Here is a 20,265-nt window from a genome sequence, read left to right on the forward strand (position 1 = left end):
CTTAGAGTTGTTGAAAGGGGTAATTGAGACGAGACCTTCGCAGTATTCAGCACACTGCCTGGTATATTGTAAGGACTCGATAAATGTTACTACTATTATTTTTGTTGTTGCTGCCATGTGCTAAATAGTGTCATAAATACTGTACATGCATTAGCACATTTAAATCGCACGGTGATTAGAACGTAGATCTCTGTCGATATTTGTCTAACTTAACTAAGTTTTCTTATGGCTGCTGTCCGCATTAGGGTCTTCTAGCATATCAAGGTGTCATTTACAGAAGGTAGTGAAAGATCCCAACTTAATATGTCAAGCTGAAAGGTTGCTAGTTGGGGAAACAGCCATGCATTTCTTTTGGAGCGTCTTCCTGGAAACCCTGCAAACATTGCCATTTCTCTCACAGTCCACCTGCACTCGCCACCTGCTCTTCCAAAAACATAAACACAAACACAAAACCTTAGGTGATATTAAAGCACATGCTGGACGAATTTTGCTTCTCACTGGCTGGTGTCCGAGGCAAGGGAAGATGGACTTAGGTCTTGGCTCTGTTGATGCCTTCCATGATTTAGGAATTTCAGCATGATCAGCCTCTTTCCAGGAGCTCTTTCTGTTGTGAACTGGAAGTCATCAGCCACAAGCTACCTTTGGAGTGAGTAGGTGGGGTAGGCAGGAAAGTGTGACAGAAATGCTTAATAATCAGGAAAAGCTCTTAGAAAAGGGCATTGAGGTGAGACTGTCATATCTGAATGTCATGGATCCAGGTTTTTGATTTACAGATGATGACAACATTTAGGCTCAGCATGCTGACAGCTTCTTTATAATAGCAAAAAAAAAGGGACATAGGTGTCATTCAGCAATCAGAAAATGACCAACCAATTCCCATCTCTATAGATTTCAATTTTACCCCTTGGGTCAGCGTCTTCTACTCATTTTCTTCAAATGGATGTGAATTCTTCCCAATTGTCGGGGGATTTGCTCTTAACGTGAGATAATGGGAATCAGCAGTGAGAGAGGGATCTTCTGCTCTTTTCTATCCATTATCACTTCTCTGATTATTTTGGTGCCCTTGCATGCGATTCAAGGATAATCAGAGTTTGTACGTTGACTGCATTATGAATCCCCGATTCTCAGGCTTTCCCAAGTCACCAAGGAGCATCTGGAAGCCAGGCCTAGTTTGTTTAGCACTGAATACAATGTCTGACACAAAATAAGTATTCAGTAAATTCTTGTTGAACTAATGAGGACATTAGTCTTTCTATTCTTGAATCTTTCTCCAGAGCTCTTCAATCATTCATTTATTCATCTGTTTATTTGTTTAACAATTACGTATTAGGATCGTGCCTTGGAATTTTGCATGAGTGACGAAAGATGAATCAGACTGTCTCAAGCTTCAAGAAACTCAGAGTATAGGAAAGGAGTTGAGACTTTGTATCAGTCAGTTATTACTGCAGTAATGCTCTGTGATAAAAATACTCTAAAACTCAACAGCTTAAAATGGCAATCATGTATTCTCGTTCAAAATCTGAAGGTTGACTTGAGGAGCCTGCTGATTTAGGCTGGTTTGACTAGGCTTATCTTCAAACTATGGGTTAGGTCAAGGTCTGCTCTCATATCTGTCACTCTTCTTGGATCAGTGGCCTAGCAGGTCATCTTCCTTTCATGGCAGTGGCAGAAGCACAAAGAGGCAGCCCCACTACTAATGCCTTGTCTCACGTCATAATTGTCAATATCTCACTAGCCAGTGCAGGTCACGTGGCCAAGTTCAATATTAGTGGGCTCTGAGAGAGTCTCTATTCACAGTGAGGGGAGGAAGAGAATGAATATGTGCTGGACAATGATCCAAAGCATCACAGTCTTAAATGGAAATAGCCTATGCAATGAAATATTAAATGTTATTAAAAATTACATCAGGAATAAGGACATGTAAAGGAAAAAAAACTATTACGTATAAAGGATATGATAAGAATCAGAAATGGACCTGAAGGGTGGATGCAGTATGTGCATGCAGAGCGCTAGAGAAAAATAACCTAAACAGAGATAATAGGGAATTTGGAGTCTGCACAGGAAATGGTAAGGGCATTTGTTTGGATGAGGGCATAATTTATAGAAAGAAACAAAATGTGGTAGAGTAGATCAGAAAGGTTGTTTGAGAACTTAAATATCATGCTAATTGGTTACATAAGACCTAGAGCAACAAAAATTAATTAGAGAATAACAGGTGAGAATTAAAGCTAACAACCACACAAAAAAAGTGCATAGTGCCTTGGCAAGATAGGTGTTAGACAATATATCAGTTCCTAGGAATCTCCATAGATGTCAGGGAGAATGAACTACCAGTAGGCTGAGGTGATAAATACTAGACATTACACTTTTTCAAGTATCATTTTTTCCCAGTGAATCTTCGTGGGAGTCTCAAACCTTAGGCGTAATGCCCTGACTGCAGTATGTCTCTCCCTTATGCAGCTTCATCCTACTTTTCCATCCTGTCACCTTGAGCAGAAACCCCTTCTGCCTTCCATGAGGAGGGTATCTCATTATCTACTGGCCAGCTGCTCGGAGAGTACTGATGCTATTGAGAGTCCAGAAGATCCAAAGCAGGGCAGAAGGGAATGCTCTCTCTGTCTCTGCAGTCTTCCTCATCCCCTGACCCATCTTCAGTTTAGATTGCCACTAATATTCACAAGAACACAAAACATCTGTTCTGACATAGCTCATTGTTTTTAAGTTACAGAGTATATTCAGTAATTCATAAATGCATGCATTTGTTCGTTTATTCAATAAACACTTATCGAAGTCCTCCTGGGCCTCAGAGACTTTGCTAAGGGCTGAGGACACAGCAGTGAACAAGAGAGTTAAAATTCCTTTCCTTGTAAAGCTTGCATTTGAGCGATAGAGAGAATTCATCAATCAATCTGTGAATCAGTTGTAGTGGAAAAACTGTCAACATGGAAGTGATGGTGAGTAGTTGACTCCTCTGGAGTAGGGAGTCACAAAAGTCCTCTTTCTGGGAATGACATCTGCACTGAGACTCAAACAACAAGAAGGAATAAGTGAGCACCCCCTCTATGCCAGCCATGCAACCTGGAATACATGATTCAACCCCACTCTTGCCTTGGTTTCCTAATTGGTAAGAAGAGGATGATAGAACAACACCTTCTTCCTAGCGTTTATATGAAAATGAAACACGTTATTTGCAAAGTGCTTAGAACAATACCTGGCACATCAAGCAACTCCAGTCTCAAGGTGGAGACAGACAAGCAGATGCTCTTAATGCAGCGTGTTCTGTTCCTTGCTTATGGTTCTCTGCAAGGCACTAAGAGCAAAGAAAGGAAGGTGCCGAACCCAGCCTGGGGCATCAGAGAAGCCTCCCTAGAGGAATGATGGGAAATCAAAGCAGAGAGGAGGGGAACTGACATTTATTGAGCACCAAGTTCTTAGGGCTTGGAAATTTCTCTTATTATTTGTAGAATTTACTTTTCCAACTTTGTGAGCCAGAAATGATTGTGCCCATTTTACAAATGAAGAACCAGATCCCTGATTATATATCTTATCCATGACATTATGGCAGAGTTAATATTCTAAACCAAGATACCTTATACTAAACCAAAAGCAACTTTTATTTCACTGCTGTTGCTTTTGACCAAAAAGGTCTAGGATACTATAATAGCTGACATTTATTGGTTATATATTTATTGGTTATTAATATAGAGCTTTTAATTTATTAGCTCATTTAATCCTTATCCAACTCCACAAAGTAAATACTTTTAACAAACCAAAGTTCAGAGAGGTTAAGTAATTTTCCCAAGGCCATATAGCAAGTATCAGAGTCGAGATTTGAACTTAGACAATCAATCTGATACTAGAACCCATGAATTTATCCTCTTTTTCTTTAGGATGAAAAGAAGCTTGGATTAGGCGTTGTAGGACTTGATACAGGACTCAATTCTTCAAACTTGTTATCTGCCCAAACTTGGGTAAACACATTTTTGAATTTTATTTTCATCACTTGTAGATGAGGCTAGAAATTCCTTTCCTGATGGCTCAAAAAGTTGTGGAAGTCAAATATTATGTTGATAAATGTAGATACATTCAATGTAAATGAGGTTATTGATAATTGTTGTTGTTTTTATTTAATACCCAATAAGTGAATTGTGAAGGTGGCCAATAGGGACAGTCATTCCCTGAAAGAGAGGAAAAGACAAATGCCTTGAGATACCCGGAGACTTTTCATGAAACTTGCTGCCTATGGTTTCCCCAAAATATGGAATTTGAATTAATAAGTGGTAGACTGAACAAGGATAATATAAATCAGTACATTCTATTGGTGAGAGCCAACCAGAGATAGAACCAGTTCTCAATGGAGCTGATGAGTTCCCTGCTGTCAGTGTGAGCAAGCTACATGACCTCATGACAGGGTGCAGATTGTAAAGGGAAAGTCTGCATCCTGGAGGGGGTTACACTTGGACAGCTGTGGTAGGGGCCGTGCTAGAAGCCTGCTGTCTTCTCTTACACTACTCAGATCCATTCTCTACCTACAGCCAAAAGAGCATTTTAAAAATGTATATCCAACTATGTCATCCGCTTATGTAAAATTGCCCATGGCTTTACATTTAAAGTAGAATTAGCTTACCCTGGCCTACAGAGACCTGAATAAGTTAAGCCCTACTAACTTTCTGAAACTCATTCCATCTTTTTCTAGTCTTCCCTCTCAACTCTAGCTGTACTGACTTCAAATGTTTGGCTCCTAGAATTTCACAAGTTCTCTCTCAGGGTCTTTGTTCTCACTACTCCCTCTGCTTGGAATTGTCTCCTGACCACCCTGACTTCTCCCCGCCCCCCAGCATAGCAACCCCTATTCATCCTTCCTTGTTTCTAACTCATTTTTCAGAGATGCAGCACCAGATTCTCAAATATAACTTTATACCTCTCTCAGTGTTCTACTTCGCAGAACAATATTCTTTTCCATCATAGAATATTTAAAAACTTTCAATTGTATATTCTCTTTTTATTGTGGTAAGGAAAGCTAGAGATCCATCCTCTTACATATTGGTAATGGCACAATACAGCATTGTTAACAGACCTCCTGGACTAATTATCTTGCATCGTTGTAACTTCACACCCGTGGACCAGCATCTCTCCACTTCCTCCTCACATGTATTCACTTTTGTGTACTTGTTTTTGTCTGTCTCTTGACGAGGCCGTAAGCTCCATGATTGCAGGGACTATTTTAGTCTTGTTCATCACTGCATCCCCATTCCTGGAGCATAGTATTCCACAGGATTCCATGAAGGAGAAACGAGAGGATGAAAGGGAGTGGAAGAGGAAAGAGGGAAGGAAGAAGGTAAAGGGGAAGGGAGGAAGGGGAGGAGGAAGAATGAAGGGCTCTTTTGAGTTTAAATACTTTTTTCCCTCTGTAGATTAGAGCCTCAGTTAAAAACAAGCATAACAACAATAAAAAAAATTACATATATATATTATATATGGTGCCCAGAGCTAGGAAGATAGAGCTAATACAATAGATTTTGCTGAAAGCCTCTCTAGAATGAGATGGAGTGCCGCTGGACCTTCATAGGGAGGCTACAGAGCCCCAGCCTTGCTGAGTGTGCGGATAATCATACAATAGTCATCAAGTATAGCTTGGAAAGTGGGTCAGGAGTGGGGGACGTCCTCTGCTTCTCTGAGATACATCTGAGCAAGGCTCTGCGAGCTATGTTTACATAAAACTCGAGGACAGTGAGAGATACAGTGAAAGAAGGCCATGGAATTGCGCGTCAGGGGCAATGAGACCCCTGCTGCAGTAAAACGTGCAGACAGTCTTGGGGTTTCATCACAGTTCATCGACCACACTAGCACCTGTCCTTCAGTATAATAGAGAGAGTGTGCCATTCCTATTTTACAGAGGAAGAAGTGATGCTTGAAGAGATAAATAACTCGCCCAAGCCATCGAATAAATAAAGCTAGCAACTGGGAAAGCTGCGATGTGAGCCCTGGTTTTCTTGGCTCTTAAGGTTGCTAAAGAGTATCACTTAAAAATTAAAAACAACATATATATAACAGCATGCATTAACAAACTTAAAGATACAGTCTAGAAAAAAGATATCTTCTCTCTCCCTACTATGTTCAAGGTCACATAGGTTTAAATGGCAGATCTGACATTCAAAACCAGTGTTGTCTTATGCAAGAGATTGTGCTTTTTAACATTCATTCATTCATTCTTTCATTCAATAATCATGGATGACTTAACACATGCTAGTCAGCTGGGAACAAGATTAACAGGATTTCTGCCCCTGTGGAGACTATAATTAGTATTATATTAAATAACACTCATGCAAAGTGGTGGTCATCATCCCTGTTGCAGAAGTATGGAAACTCTTAACCCTTACGATATGGTCTTCTTGGAGGAGGTCGTTAAGCGGTCATGACCGCTGGCTGACCTGCAAGTTGGACCCTGACAATCAGAGGCTCCTTTCCCCTCCCCTGCCCTTGAAATGTACATTCCACATACCCTTCCCATAGCTTGAACCTTTTCAAGGATGCAACCTTGAGAGAGTAATGTGTTGTTGAGACCATCTGGGCGTATATGTGACTGAACCCTGTTAAAACCTCTATATAAACTCTTAAGAGTCTGGTAAGCAGACACTGAGATCTACTCATCTTGTGGTTGCCTAAGAAAAGCCTCAGAAGTAAGTTCCCTTCATTGTTTGTTAAACCTTCCACCTACCAACCTAGAGCCGTCCACCTCTTTCTTTGTCTCTCCTTTCCCTCTGTGTTTAGGAACCTGTTTTGAATTTCTACTCAGAGAAACAATAATGACTTTATTACATGTAGGTTTCCTAGCAAATTGCAGGTCATACGTTTTCTATGTGTTCCCAATTCCTCCCGTGTAAAGCAGGGATGAAAAACCCTAACCTCACAGGTGGTTGTTAGAATTAAATAAGAAAATGTGTTTTGTATCCAATTCATAGTAGGCATCCAGGAAATGTTGTAAGAATAGTCACTCTATACTGACATCACCTTCACCACTTCAAAATGTAATAATACAAATAATGTGATGCAGAAATGAAAATGACCTAATACTCTATAACAGAGAATAAAGCTTACACTTTTTTATTAGTAATATATATTCTAATGCACTAGGTTAGCAGTTCAGCTGGAATAAATACAGAGCAGTTACTGCAAGGCTCTTTCTTTTTCTTTTTCTTTTTTTTTTTAAACTAAAGCAGGGTCTCAGAGAGAAAAGATTCCAAACAGAAGAGCTAATGGGACTCCGAAAGAGGATCTTGAAAATACATTAGTATATAAATCCAAAGGAACATCACCCACTAATATGTGTTAATGATGAAAGATAAGTGTAACAAAGTAGGAAGAAAATAGGAATAGGTCAAATGATTAACTAGGCAAAGAAATACAGAGATTTGGGCACAAGCAAATGAATGATGGGGATGAATTAAAGATGAGTGGACTTGAAAGAGAAATGCAAAAGAATGAATGAGGAAAGAGAGAGAATTTCAAGGTGTGTGGGGAAGATTTTGACTGGATGATATAAAAAGGATATGAAATGACTACTGTAAATCACTGAACAAGAAGGGGTTGATTTAGAGGACCTGGGACAAGGAACGTGGGAGGTAGTGAGAGGTATGAGCTGGAGAAGAAAGATAATAAATTTGAGAATTGTTAAGGGAAAGAGTCAGAAAAGTACTGAGTTAAAGCAGGAATCAGTCAAACAGATGCAAGTACAAACGAAGAAAGACAACGGTGATTAAAATATTCTTTCATTTTTTACGACAGAGAAGTTAGAGACAATAGTAAAAGTTTGCCCTAAATGAGATATAGTGGAAATGATCTGAAAAGGGAAATGAGCAATGGAGAGATGAAAGGAAAGAGACAGAGAGGTCACAGAAGGACCAAATAAATAGACATTTGGAGGTAGAATCAAGCTCCTGTTATTGAGGACTGACTATGTGTCAGGAAGCACTGGGTGCTGCCATTTATATCTGCTGGTTCATTCACCCTTCCCGTTACCTCGTTATAGAAAAAGAGATTAAGGTTCAGAGAGGTTGCGAATCATTAAAAATTATCCAACTGGTAAGTGACAGAGAAAATAATTTGAACTTACATCCAAGAGAGGTTTCTGAGTCAAAGAGACAGATAGCAGTAATAAGTATATTTACAGTGATCTATTTTGGATACATCAACAAGAAAATGAAAAGCTTCAAGACTGACCTTAATTTTGTAATTGATCCTATACCAGCTGATGGAGCGCTGTACAGGGTCAAGATGCTGAGGGATTGGCAGAACTAAGACGAGTATCTGGGGGAAGGTGGCTGAAGGGAGGGAAAGGAAACAATATGCCAGATGATGAACGGAGTCACCATGTTGCAGGGATCCAGGCAGGATTAAAAGGATGACATGAACTACAGAGAGGGCAGCGATTGAAGAGAGAGAAAACGAATGGGGATTCGTGGGTGTGAAGAGGATTGAAGGAAGACTGAGCTCAGATAGAGTAGAGATAAAGCAAGGGATAGCAAGCTCTCCTCCTGAATTAGAGTTTGTGTTCTAGACATCATCTTGAGGCTTAAAGAAGAAAGACTGTTAAAAAAAATAATTACTTGAATCATAGGTAAGTCTGAAAGGGTGAAAAGAAGAAAGGTCGGTAGGGAGGGAGGAAGGAAGGGAAGGAAAGAGGGACAAACAGATGGACAGAGGCAGGATAATGCACTCATTGTAGAAAGCCAAAAGGATGGCCAGTTTTCTTCACTGCAGAATTATGGCCAGTGCCTACTACAGTATCTTTCTTAGCATCAAATAATCAATAAATATGTCATTATTCATTGACAAAATACTTATGTTGTGTCTGCACCCTATGTCAATCGCCCTGCTAGTTCACATGAACATGGTGGTAACTAAGACACAGGTGTTCTTTGGTCTCTTGGAGTTCCCAGCCTAGTGGGGCAGACACATCAAAAAAAAAAAAAAAATACAGTGATAAATGGACAAGTATTAAAATACATAATGCCTGCAATTTAAAAATATATAAAGAGATATGAAAGAATATAACAGGGAAGATAGAGACTAGTTTAAACTGGGTGGTTAGTCATCTCAGGGAAATACTTTATTAGCTAAGACTTGTGGGAATGTAACAGGTAGCAAGGTGAAGTCTGGAGGAAGCTCCATCCGGGCAGAAGGAAGAACCTGTGTGAAAACACTAGGACAACAAGAGCTTGAACCATTCAGGAACGGAAAAGAGATATATGGCTAGAAGAGAGTGGCGGTAGTGAAGATCTTGTTATATGGGGCTGGATTGGAAAATAAGGAGTAAGAAACCATAAAATGTTTGGATTCGTTTACTGCAATAATGAGAATGTAACGTGGCTATACATTTTCATATATGTGATCACATGTAATTCCCATAATGATCCTAAAAAGCAAGTACTTCTTTCCTTATTTCACAAAAGAAGAAACGAAAGGTCTAGTTAGGGGCCTTACTAAGTGACTTGACCTAGTAGGTAAATAGCAAAGACAATATCTAAACCAAAGCCTATCAGCTTCCCTGATCCCTACTTTTTCAACTACACTAGACAGCCTCAATCAGCTGGTATGAATAGAAGGACTTTTAAGAAAACAGAATAGTGTATGAAGGAAGGGGGTGGGTGAAAGAAAAAAATTTTTGCAAAACTCCCTAGAAAGACATGAAATGTGAAAGATGAAGCAAGAGAAAGCTTTTGCTGGGAGGACTGGGATAGAGTTAGAATAAAAAAGAATTTCAGGTCAGTGGAGTCAGAGATGGGGGTACAAGGAGATCCTAGAGGGGAATAAATTATATCAACAGTGAAATACAACTAATTAAATCAGTAATGGCATGTGGCTGAGTGAAGGGGAAAGAAAAAGGGAAGAGAGAAGCTGAGGGGGGAAGATGGTGCCACTGGCCACACGACAGGATGGTCTGAACAGGCAAGTCCCAGTGTACTGGGAACAGGTGGGGAAGGGTTGGTGCGGGGAGGTGGCATGCTGTGGCAGACAGAGCCAGGATTTAGGAGTCAGGCAGACTTGTGTTCCACCATTTGCTAAGAACATAATCAAAGTCGAATATGTTTCTTAGCTTCCCCGAACCTCAAATTCCACATCCATCAAATGGGGATAGCAAGCCTTACTCCAGATGTTGCTGGGACTATGCATCTCAGCGGCAGTTATAAATTATCGAGTACCTACTATGTTAAGCACTTTGCATATTATTTCTGAAACCTCACTGCTACCGGAAGGCAGAAATTATTATCATTCATTGATACACTATATAAAATTCCGAAGTAGCAAAATATGTGTTCAGAAATGGGAATTATTTTCCTGTGGTCATTCCAGATTCAACAGTAGATAAAGTTAGTCCTCCTCAAAATGATCAGCAAATTTCTTGCCTGCCTCTTCCGTCTTGCCTTCGATCACTCCATCTCCCCCTCGCTGAACTTCCTCCACTTCCCTTTGCTCTCTCTGCCCTCCGTTTGTCCCACATTCTTCATTCGCAGGAAGTGTCTTAGTTGCAAGTAACAGATACCAATTATGGATAATTTAAGCAGAAACAGAATTCAGATTACTTAGAATCTCCGGGAGGGCATAGGATCTGGGCTTAGAGTCCACGGAGTCAAGAGCACCACTCCAAACCACAGCAGAGAACTGGCTGGTGGAGATATTGTTGCAGTTGCAGCCCGGCATAAATAGGGCAATTCACATTTTTGAAACCAGTGACACTGGGCTCTGAGCAGGGCTGTTAGAACCATGTTCACTAGCAATGAAACCTGGCTATAACTGCCCCAGCAGTTGCCACTTTAGTTCTCCTAGTGGATGCTGTCCGATTCCAGCTTCCTTCCCCGAATCTGGGGTGGGAGAATCTGATTGGTAAATTCTAAGTCACATGCCCAATTCCTGGCTGCAGTGGAGACTGAGAAAGTGTCTGGATATTTTAGCTTCTTCATGGGAGGAGGAAAACGAAACACCCTCTGTTGTAGGAAGGGGATTCATTCAGATGCTGAGCAGTCGAAACGAATCCCAAGTGCCAGCTTAACCTGGAATGTCCACCCCCATGTTACTAGTTCATGGCTTAACTCCAATGCCACCTCCTCTGGGAAGCTTTCTTTGATTTCTTCAGCATAAGTTTCAAAGTACCTCACAAAAGAAATGCATGTCTGTCTGTCTTCCTGCCTGCCTGCCTGCCTGCCTGGTATCTGAGATATATCTGTGCTTGTCTCATCCTCACACACCTCCCCCTCCCCATCATTATAAGTTCTCCAAGGGCAGGAGCTATGTTTATCCATCTCTGCATCCCTATATAGTGCCTGGTAGGAGCCCTCGATATATTTGGTGGTGAATGAATGAATGAAAGGGTTGGTCGCATTCGACAGGCCTTTGTACCAGAGGTCCATGAAGGACTTGCACAGACTCTGCCTTACATAAGGGAGCCTTTTTTTCCTGGTGTGCACTTCTATAAATGGACTATGTCAGCATATTTGAAGAAAGGGGCATAGAAAATCAGAAAGCCCCATTGCAGAGGATAGTGGCGAATTGTAAGGGTACAAAGGAGAGACTGAGGGAGACAGGGTGACATATTTTGGAGGAGTAAATGAACTGAAGCCGGCATCAGAGAGGCAGGAGATGATTTAGAATCAGAGGACTTGAAAGGCCAGATCTCCTCCCCTCCCCCATTTCACAGATAAGTAAACCGAGACAGGAGAAACATACCTTACAAACCTCAGCGCCAAAACAGACTCAAATGTGCTCCTGAAAATGTGCCTTTCCCATCTTTGGTAGATAGGCTTTTCCAAGGTCACTGAGGACAATGTAATTTACTGGAAAACAGCCAAGGCTTCGAAGCCTGAAGTTCAAATCTCAGCTCTTTTGCTCATTAGTTGTGTGACCTTGGGAAGTCCCTTCACCTCATTGACCTCCTCATCTAAGTTTTCTTATCAGGAAAATGGGAATCATAATGTCTATCTCATTTGGATTATAATTGTGTATAAAAGGTAACATATATACATGTCTAGCATTAGACTACTTCAGAAAACCTTAAGTCCAAGGTCGCAAAACAGGTTTTGATGTTTCCTTCTTTTCAATGTTCTGCCTTTATCCGAAGTCATAAAAAAGTAAATCAAATGTGTTGAGAGAGGGAAAGAGGGAATTTATGTAAGGATTAAAGATAGAAAGGGAAAAGAGGCAGAAGAAGGAAGAGCTAAGAAGAGAGAAGTTAATGCAGAGACCGCACAAAAGGTGCAGATAGGCAAGTAATGCGGAGAGATGGGAAATGGCTTACAAATTACAGGGAGGAAAGATTTATAAGATTAAAGTCAAGATGAAGAAGAAAGAAATGAGTGGAGACTGGGAGAGATGAAATAAAACAGAGAGAGGAAAGATGAAGAAAAGTAGGGGATTGGAGAAGGGAGCGGTTCGAGAATTGGATCCCTGAAAACGTAATGGTTCCCTGGAGGATCCCAGGTTTGTCGGTCACAGACAGTATCAGCTGAAGGCCAAAGGCAGTCATATGTCTGAAGACCTAGGTTTACAGCTCAACTTGACTCTAGAAGGACTTGGGGCACAGAATTAGTGTACGGATTCCTCCTCTGGGAACAGGGCAGAGGCTGTAGGAGCCAGAGGGAGCCCAGGCAGACAGAGTACTAGGTCTATCTCTCACCCTTTTCAGGAATTTCACACAGAGAGCAGAAGCAGCCAAGTAGAGCGGCTCCAAGCTAGGAGTAGAGATCCAAAATAAAAGCGCTGAGTGGGCTGGGTTGCAGGGCGGCAGTGAGCGGGCCAGAGCCTCCTGGCCGAGGCAGTTTGGGAGGGTGGGGGTTAGAGGGTGGACTTCGACCCCTCGGTCCATTAGCAGTTAGTGCAACCGCGGAGGCCTGGGAGCAGGGGGGAGAGATGGGGTCCTAGTGGTGGCAGAATGACTGCACGAGTTGTTGGCAAGTGGGTAGGACGGGGCTCTGAAGCCACAAGGAATCATTTCAGGGTCTAGAAAAGGACACAGGACTTGTTATTGGGCTTGAGGGGAGACGAAGTTAAGTCTTGGCCATCTGGAAGCGCCCTTTTACCCTCGAGAAGGCGGGGCTGGAGCAGTGCTGGGCTAAGGCGCGCCCCCAGGTGCAGCTTCTGGGTTGAGCTAGGAGTACCGCTAAGGTGGGCTAGCGGGATTGCGCCAGGGAAATTAGGGGAGGCATCAGGGGGTCCCCTAAGTCTTAGGGATTTGGAGAGGGGTGGCGTGGCTACAGAACATTGTGAGAGCGGCATTGGGGGATCCTGGGAAAGGAGAGGGGGCGACTGGGATTTGCACGAGGCCGGGCGGAGCCTCCGAAAAGCTCGGGGTCTGCGGGGGGAGCCAGAGAAGGGCCGGGCGGCGGGCCCGGGAGGCGGCGCGGGGGGGCGGTCCGGGGCCGAACGGGAGGCGGAGCCGGGAGCTGGGGGCTGCTGGCGAGCGGCTCCCACGGCTCCTTAGCTCCGGCGTCCTGGTTCGCTTCGGCGTTCGCGCCGCCGCTGCCGCTGCCGCTGCCGCTTCTTCCTCCTCCTCTGCCGCCGCCGCGGCCGCGGCTCGCAGCACCGCAGCCCCTCCCGCCATGGCTGCCGCCGGCGCCCGGCGCAGCCCCGGCCCCAGCTCGGGGCTCTGGGGGCGGCTGAGGCTCGGCTTCCCCCCGGCGCCGCCGCCGCCGCCGCTGCTGCTCTTCCTGCTCCTGCTGCCGCCGCCGCCGCTGCTGGCCGGCGCCACTGCCGCCGCCTCGCGGGAGCCCGACAGCCCCTGCCGGCTCAAGACCGTCACGGTGTCCACGCTGCCCGCCCTGCGGGAGAGCGACATCAGCTGGAGCAGCGCCCGCGCCGGGACCGGGACCGGGACCGGGACCGGGACCGGGACCGGGGCCGGAGCCGCCGCCGCCGCAGCTGCCGCGTCCCCGGGCTCCACCGGCTCCGCGGGCGCCACGGCCGAGTCGCGCCTCCTGCTCTTTGTGCGTAACGAGCTTCCGGGGCGCATCGCGGTGCAGGACGACCTGGACAACACCGAGCTGCCCTTCTTCACTCTGGGTAAGGCTGGGCACCGGCACAGGCGAGATCCCAAGGAACCCAAGTGAAGCCGGACGGGTGGGGGCGCCCTGGGGATCCCAGCCCCGGGCTGCCCCGAGCGGATTGGGAGCGGGCAGCTGAGGGGCCCAGAGGGCGTACAGGTGGTTGGAAAGGACTATGGGTTAGGAGGTCCCGGAGAGCGCGTGGCGGGAGCCCGGGGGCGTGCCAGCCTTCTGCAGAGGGGACCTGCCCCTCAGTCGCTTAATCCAGACGTTGACCTTTGCGGCTGGCGGTCCCCGACGCCCAAGACCCCAGATCGCGGAGTGTGCTCCAGCTAGGGGCGGGGGCGGCTCCCCTCCGAAGCCAGGTGCAGGTTCAGCTGTTCACCGCTCCGCGGGGCAGGGTCACAGCCGCGGAGTTACCGCCCCGTCGCGCTCGCATCGGAGTTGCTGGCTCTGCTCTTCTGGATAGATACGCTCGAGAATCGAAGCGGAGAAACTCCACGTAGAATCACCCGCGTGCATAAACTCGGTTTCTGCATGGGTTGAGTGACCTTGGCCAAGTCACTGCCTCTTTCTGGGCCTCAGTTTTGACTGTCTCTGAAATGGGGTTGGGGGCGGGTATTGAGTGATTTCCGAGGACTTACTTGGATTCTGAGCCCGAGGTCTCCACTTTGGGATCCTCGGATTCTGCCCCCATCCGTGTAGTCGCATTCGCCCAGCGGAGAGCAGGTTTGTCTTTGCATCTCAGCCACTGGGCTAATAATAATAACTTAAGGCGAGAAAATGGAAGGGAGAGGATAGCATGGTGGTGGGTCTAGGGGTGGGGGCTCAAACGGGAAAGTTAACCAGAAAGTTCGCCAGCAGCTTGCTGCCTGCTGGTTCCCAGCGCGAATCCCGGAGGAGTCGGCCCTTCAGAGGAGCTGTGGGAAGCGCGGCTGATTTCCCACCCAGGTAATTGATAGCTTAATTATCTCGGAGAGCGTTTACAAAAATGTTGTTCCCCCTTAGCTCTCCCGCGCTCGCGAATCACTCGCTCTCCCCATCTCCTCTTGGGGGCGCGGGGCGCGATTGGTTGTCGGAGTCTGGTCAACAACCGTGCCTGGAAGGCGCGGGGGCCTCTCCGGGAGGCTCGCGAGCTCATCGTCCGCGGATCCTCGCTTTCTTGGATCCGGCTCAGCTCTGGCTTCGGGGAGGCCATGGGCCTTCGCCGTCAGCGCCTTCAGAATCTCGGCTTGAACCTGAGATTAACCCTTTGCTCGCCTGAGAAACCCCAAAGAGTAATCAGTGGATTATACTCCTCTCTCTTGGGAGCCATAATATTTTTAATGTATTATTATTATTATTATTTTATTTGTGTGTGTGAAGACCCTCCGTCCCCTTTCCCTTCCCTTTCATGCTGGCTGCCTCTGGAGATCTGAGCGAGTGCCAGACCCTCTCGGGTTTCTGGCCCTTGGGCTCTCCTCAGCTGTCTGTAACCCGAGCATGCTGAGCTTTTCGCGAGGCAAGGCGGGAGAGCGCCTTGCAGGTTCCCAGGGGACTTCCCGCGGCGGCGCGTCTGGCGTGCGACACACACACTCGAGAATACACAACACGCAAGCGGACACACATACACACACGTGCACCTGTGGGCTGCCCATTTCCAAGGAAGGGGATGAGGGTGGAGATGGGGTTCCTTACGGTGCGCCCGGGCTAACGCCTACCGCCTCTTCCAAAAGCAGGGTCCTTGGGGGAAACACGAAAGGTATATCTTTGACACCACTTCCAATCCCAACCGTCTTCCTCCACTCTCCTGATCTCTACCCTGGGGTGCCCAGAGGTCAAGAGTGAGAATCCCCCTAAGTGACCGGTCAAATGAGGGGCAGGGGCGGGAGAAGCTGACGTTCTTAGATATGGTGTTCTTAGATTATTTAGAGGTGAGGACCCCAGAGCATTTCAGTTCCTGGAGCTGGCAATCTCTGCCTTTTTAAACTTTGTCTTTCAAGAGGGAATGTGTTTCACAGAGCCGCTGAGCAGGGCCAGCTGAGAGAGATGAGTGAGGAGCTGGAGTAACCCTTCCTCCAGGACCGGTGAGTGAGTTAGCTCCAGAGTCTCCTGGCACCCTTCATTTGGGACCTTTTACCTTCTGTGACATGTGAGGGGCTGAGCCGGATGGCTGGGGACGGCCTGCTGTGGCGTGGTCGGGTGCTGTACTCCTTGGCAGCTCTGAGCCCTTGTGGATGCATGTAGGGAATTGGGTTCCCACCTTCCTCTCCTCCCCGCAGCACCCTGGACTGGCAGCTCAAGCACTCCCCCTGGGATTTGGCTAGCGAGGTAGTCACCAGATGGCCTAGTACAGCAGGAGCTGTGTAGGGAGACGTGGGCTTTTTATTTGTGTTGGTCTCCCACTGTTTGCATGTAAACACGGAGTGCACAGTGAGCTCCAGGAGGGCCAGGCTGGCTGGAAATGAGGCCTGCTGCTTGTTGGGGGTTACTCTCAGTCATTTATGGCCACATCTTTCCCAGGGTCCCAAGGCAACCCCATCCTATCATCCCATCCCCAGACCTTATAAATACCCTTTGTTTAAAAGCTGAGTATTTGTGTCTGGTGGGTTGGATACTCCGAGTCTTTTATTACTAACTCTCCAGTTTAAGGGCTTTGGAGATGGCCCATACCACATCTGGGCATGCAAACTCAGTAAATGCCAACTCCTGCCAATAGTGGGGTGCATGAGCCACCACTAGGGGGTGATGGTGTCTGCCAAAGGCCTCAGGCCATGCTTTGGGTTGTGGGACCGGTGTTGGTGGTGGTAAAATGTCCCTGGCATTAAAGGGGATGATTGAACAAATAAAAGGTAGAATTCCCATTTTACCCTAAGTCCAACTGGGGGGAGCTCAAGGTAGTTTTTTACACGCTGCCTACCCTCCTCTTTCACCAAAGTCATCTACATACCTGGCCCTACCTCACTTTGTTCTGCCTCTCTTATTTGAGTGATTGGCTATATTATTGGTCATGCCTAGACTTAAATGGCTTTTCTTCACGTCTCTTCCTCTTCATATTTCTATTCTTTCCATCGTGTTCCAGCCTGCTTTATGTAGATTCAAATTTCTCTTAGAGAGGAAAGATCCCCCAAGTTTCTATGCCTGGGCCTCTTCTTTAGAATCTAACTAAAAGTCAATGGCATTGACAAAGTGAACCTCCCCGAAAGTGATCAAAGAATAGCAAATAGTTATTGAACCCTTAATGTGGTACTTAGAGCTTTACTCTTGCTTTTTATTGTCAATTTACATAAAATGTATGTAGTGGGCACTGCTGTTATTGCCATTTTACAGGTTGGGAAGCATTCGCAGAGAGGTCAGTTACCTAATCCAAGGTCAGACTATGAATATAGATAGCCTGGAACGGGAATCTCAGTCTATCATACACCTACATTCTAGGTAATTGCTAACTAGCCATCCTGAGCCAAATATACATTGAGGGGCTCGTTATACATGTATACAGGGCATGGGGCTGGGCTCTAGAAAGAAATATAACAGTCATCAACATGACAAGAACATTTCTCTGAAGAAACTTCAGCTCCATGGGTGAGCTGAAGTATGACAGTTTGAATGTGAGGCATGAGTTAAATGACCTCCAATGACCCTGTCAGCTCAAAGTTCTATGACTCATGGGCTGTCAAAGGGCATTGTATTTACTGGTGCCAATGAGTGATGGAGACGACACATTCAGTGGCATCAGGGAGGGAAGACATCCCTATAGACTGGGAGAAGGCTGGGGAATACTTCCCGGACAGGGAAAAAAAAAACCAAAAACCCGAGCTAGGCCTTAGGGGATAACACATTGGAGGAGAAGCTGAATGCTCTGATATAGCTTGGGAACGTAAAGTTGATTAAAATCTGAAATCTCAGCTTTGGCTTACAGTGACCTTGAACAAGTCATTTATCCCCCGGAGCTTCAGTTCTTTGCGTTATAATATGAGTGGGTAGATGAGCCCTAAAATAATCCTTGGGTGTAAAGCTTCTATGAACTTAAAGTGCCCTGACCCGCTCTGTCACTCTGACTAGCTCCTCTTGCTTCTCACTGGCTTCTTTCCTTTGCTGGTAACACGGGGGTGTTGGAAACGACTGATTGAAAAGAAAGCACTTGAACAGGAGCAACTGCCAGTGCAGGGCTTCTGAGGTGAACCTGCACATCACTCAGTCCTCATCTGCCCCCAGGCAGCCCTGGAGTGTGCTCGTGGATTTAACTTTCATGTCTTCAGGTAGGGCAAAGATATCCTTCTTCCTGAGCTTGATAGTGGCCAGGCTGAACTGTTTACCATTAGCCTTGATTCGACAAAAGAGGGGAAAAGTCATAAAATTGAATCACCCTTCATTGTCAAAATTTCTTATTAATTTTCCTTGTCATGTAAATCACACAGGTGAGGCATGTGTCCTGTATTTGGGAAGGGTACGTGAAAAAGGGAAAACCATCCAGGAATATGTCTTTAAATGCACCTGCAAGAGTAGATCTGGCAGTGTCCTGAAGATCTGTCCCAAAAAAATGATCTTTGTAGGAAGCCGACTGGCCTGCGTGGAAGAGAAAGACACAGTCTGAAATACCAACTTGGCCAGATCTGCAATAATTCCTTAAAATATAGACAGAAATGAATACCAAAAGAGAAAAGCCCCTGGAAGGAGAGAGGGTCAGAAACCAGGTCAGAAGGGGTGTTAGAAGCAGGGGGTTTTGTCTGAGAACAGGCCACAAAAGGCTGGATGAGCTTCCTTCAGATGTCAAAAGGGACTGAGGAATGTGCTTTTTTTCTGCCTGTTTCTAAGGAATGCTTAAAAGGTGCAGATACTAAGAGGATATAGATAAGAGTTCCAGCCCCCAGGAGGCTCTGTCCCAGGGAGCTGTCCAACAGCCCAGCATTCTGACCCCTAATGTATGGGGGATCCACGTGGGAGGAAGCTTTCAGAGACTATGCAGCTTTGGGCAGGCACTCGGAGAAAGGACCTAAGCCCTGGGAGACGGTGAGGCTAGCTGCCCTTTTTGGATTCTAGTTTGATTCTGCAGATCGATGACAGTTATTAAGAAGGAGGAAGAACCGATGCAAATAGTACTAAGCTGGGTTTTCTGAAGGAATTTCTGACCACAGAATATTCATTAAAATCAATACTTGTGTTTTACTCTCTGTGTGTGTGTGTGTGAGAGAGAAGAACAGAGAGAGAGAGGGCAGACAGAGAAGAGAGAGAGGGAACAGAGAGAGAAGAAGGGAAGACAGAGAGAGAGGAGAGAGAGAGATCAGAGAGAGAGAGAGAGAGAGAGAGAGAGAGATTCTGGGGTGGATAAGAGGGAGAATTTGATTATTTTGAACAAAGCTAGATTTAAAACAAAATGTATGTTATTTCCTCATTTGGATGCCAGGTCCATTATCACTAACTTAAGTATTTGGGTATCACTGAAACATCGGGATCTTATCCTGTCCCCATGTTCCGGGCTTCTGCGACATTTTAGGTAAGGGTCCTGGGAGTGGGGGAGGGGTGTTCAGTGGTCTTTGATCTGAGTCTTTTCCCCCTTTCCACTCACTTCCCTCAACCCATCCTCCCCAGCCCTTGGCCAGCTCAAATCTAATGAAACCTATTTAATAGTCATGGCAGAGAGAGATGTATTGTCTGTCTCAGAAAGTACTCTGTTACCGAGAGGCTGGGGAGAGAGGAGGATCTGTTTCAGCTGCGTTAGAGAGGCTCACATTTGGTGAAGGCCAACCAGATTTGCTGTTTGAGTGGTCAGTGACACCAGCCAAATGCAGCACAGCTCTGCAAGCTTTGGTGTGACCAGGAGCTTGGATGGTTTTCCTGAACGGGGCCCTCAGGCCATAATATCCTTTTATAATTTTCATTTACAGCAGGTCCAGCAATAAATCTGACCAGGCCTCTGGCAGGCAAAGCCTCCTGCTTCTCACCCCTCTTCTTTCCTGTAAACCAGTCCTTGGCTGCCATAGGACAATGTGAACACATGTGATGGGGGAAGTGACAGTGACATTTTTGGGTGACGTCATGAAAACTATTACCACAACCATCAACATTGAGGGACTCATAGTATCACAGACCCTTGGAGCGCATTGAATCTTCCCCTCATTTTATATGGTAATACTGGGGCCCAGACAATGGAAGAAACCTACTTACGGACCAACCATTGAAACTTAAACCCAGCAGCGTCGAATCTCACTCCATGCTTCCTTCCATTGCAACACTGAACCGCCAATACGTGGCT

The 20,265-nt window shown here is 45.7% G+C and overlaps 1 protein-coding gene across 4 annotated transcripts in view; it reads left to right on the forward strand.

The window, feature by feature from the left end:
* Window positions 1–13,592: 13,592 nt before the first annotated feature.
* The window catches only part of ASTN2 (astrotactin 2), a 791,570-nt gene continuing 784,897 nt past the window's right edge, over window positions 13,593–20,265 (forward strand). For 3 of the 4 annotated variants that reach the window (XM_039866760.1, XM_039866761.1, XM_039866762.1), the window contains exon 1: window positions 13,593–14,052. In XM_039866760.1, coding sequence (XP_039722694.1) covers window positions 13,593–14,052 — 460 coding nt within the window. The remainder of the gene's footprint in view (window positions 14,053–20,265) is intronic. The other variant, XM_039866763.1, reaches the window with a different exon arrangement.

Source organism: Pteropus medius, unplaced genomic scaffold (genome assembly GCF_902729225.1).
Source record: "Pteropus medius unplaced genomic scaffold, Ma_sr-lr_union100, whole genome shotgun sequence".
NCBI lineage: Eukaryota > Metazoa > Chordata > Mammalia > Chiroptera > Pteropodidae > Pteropus > Pteropus medius.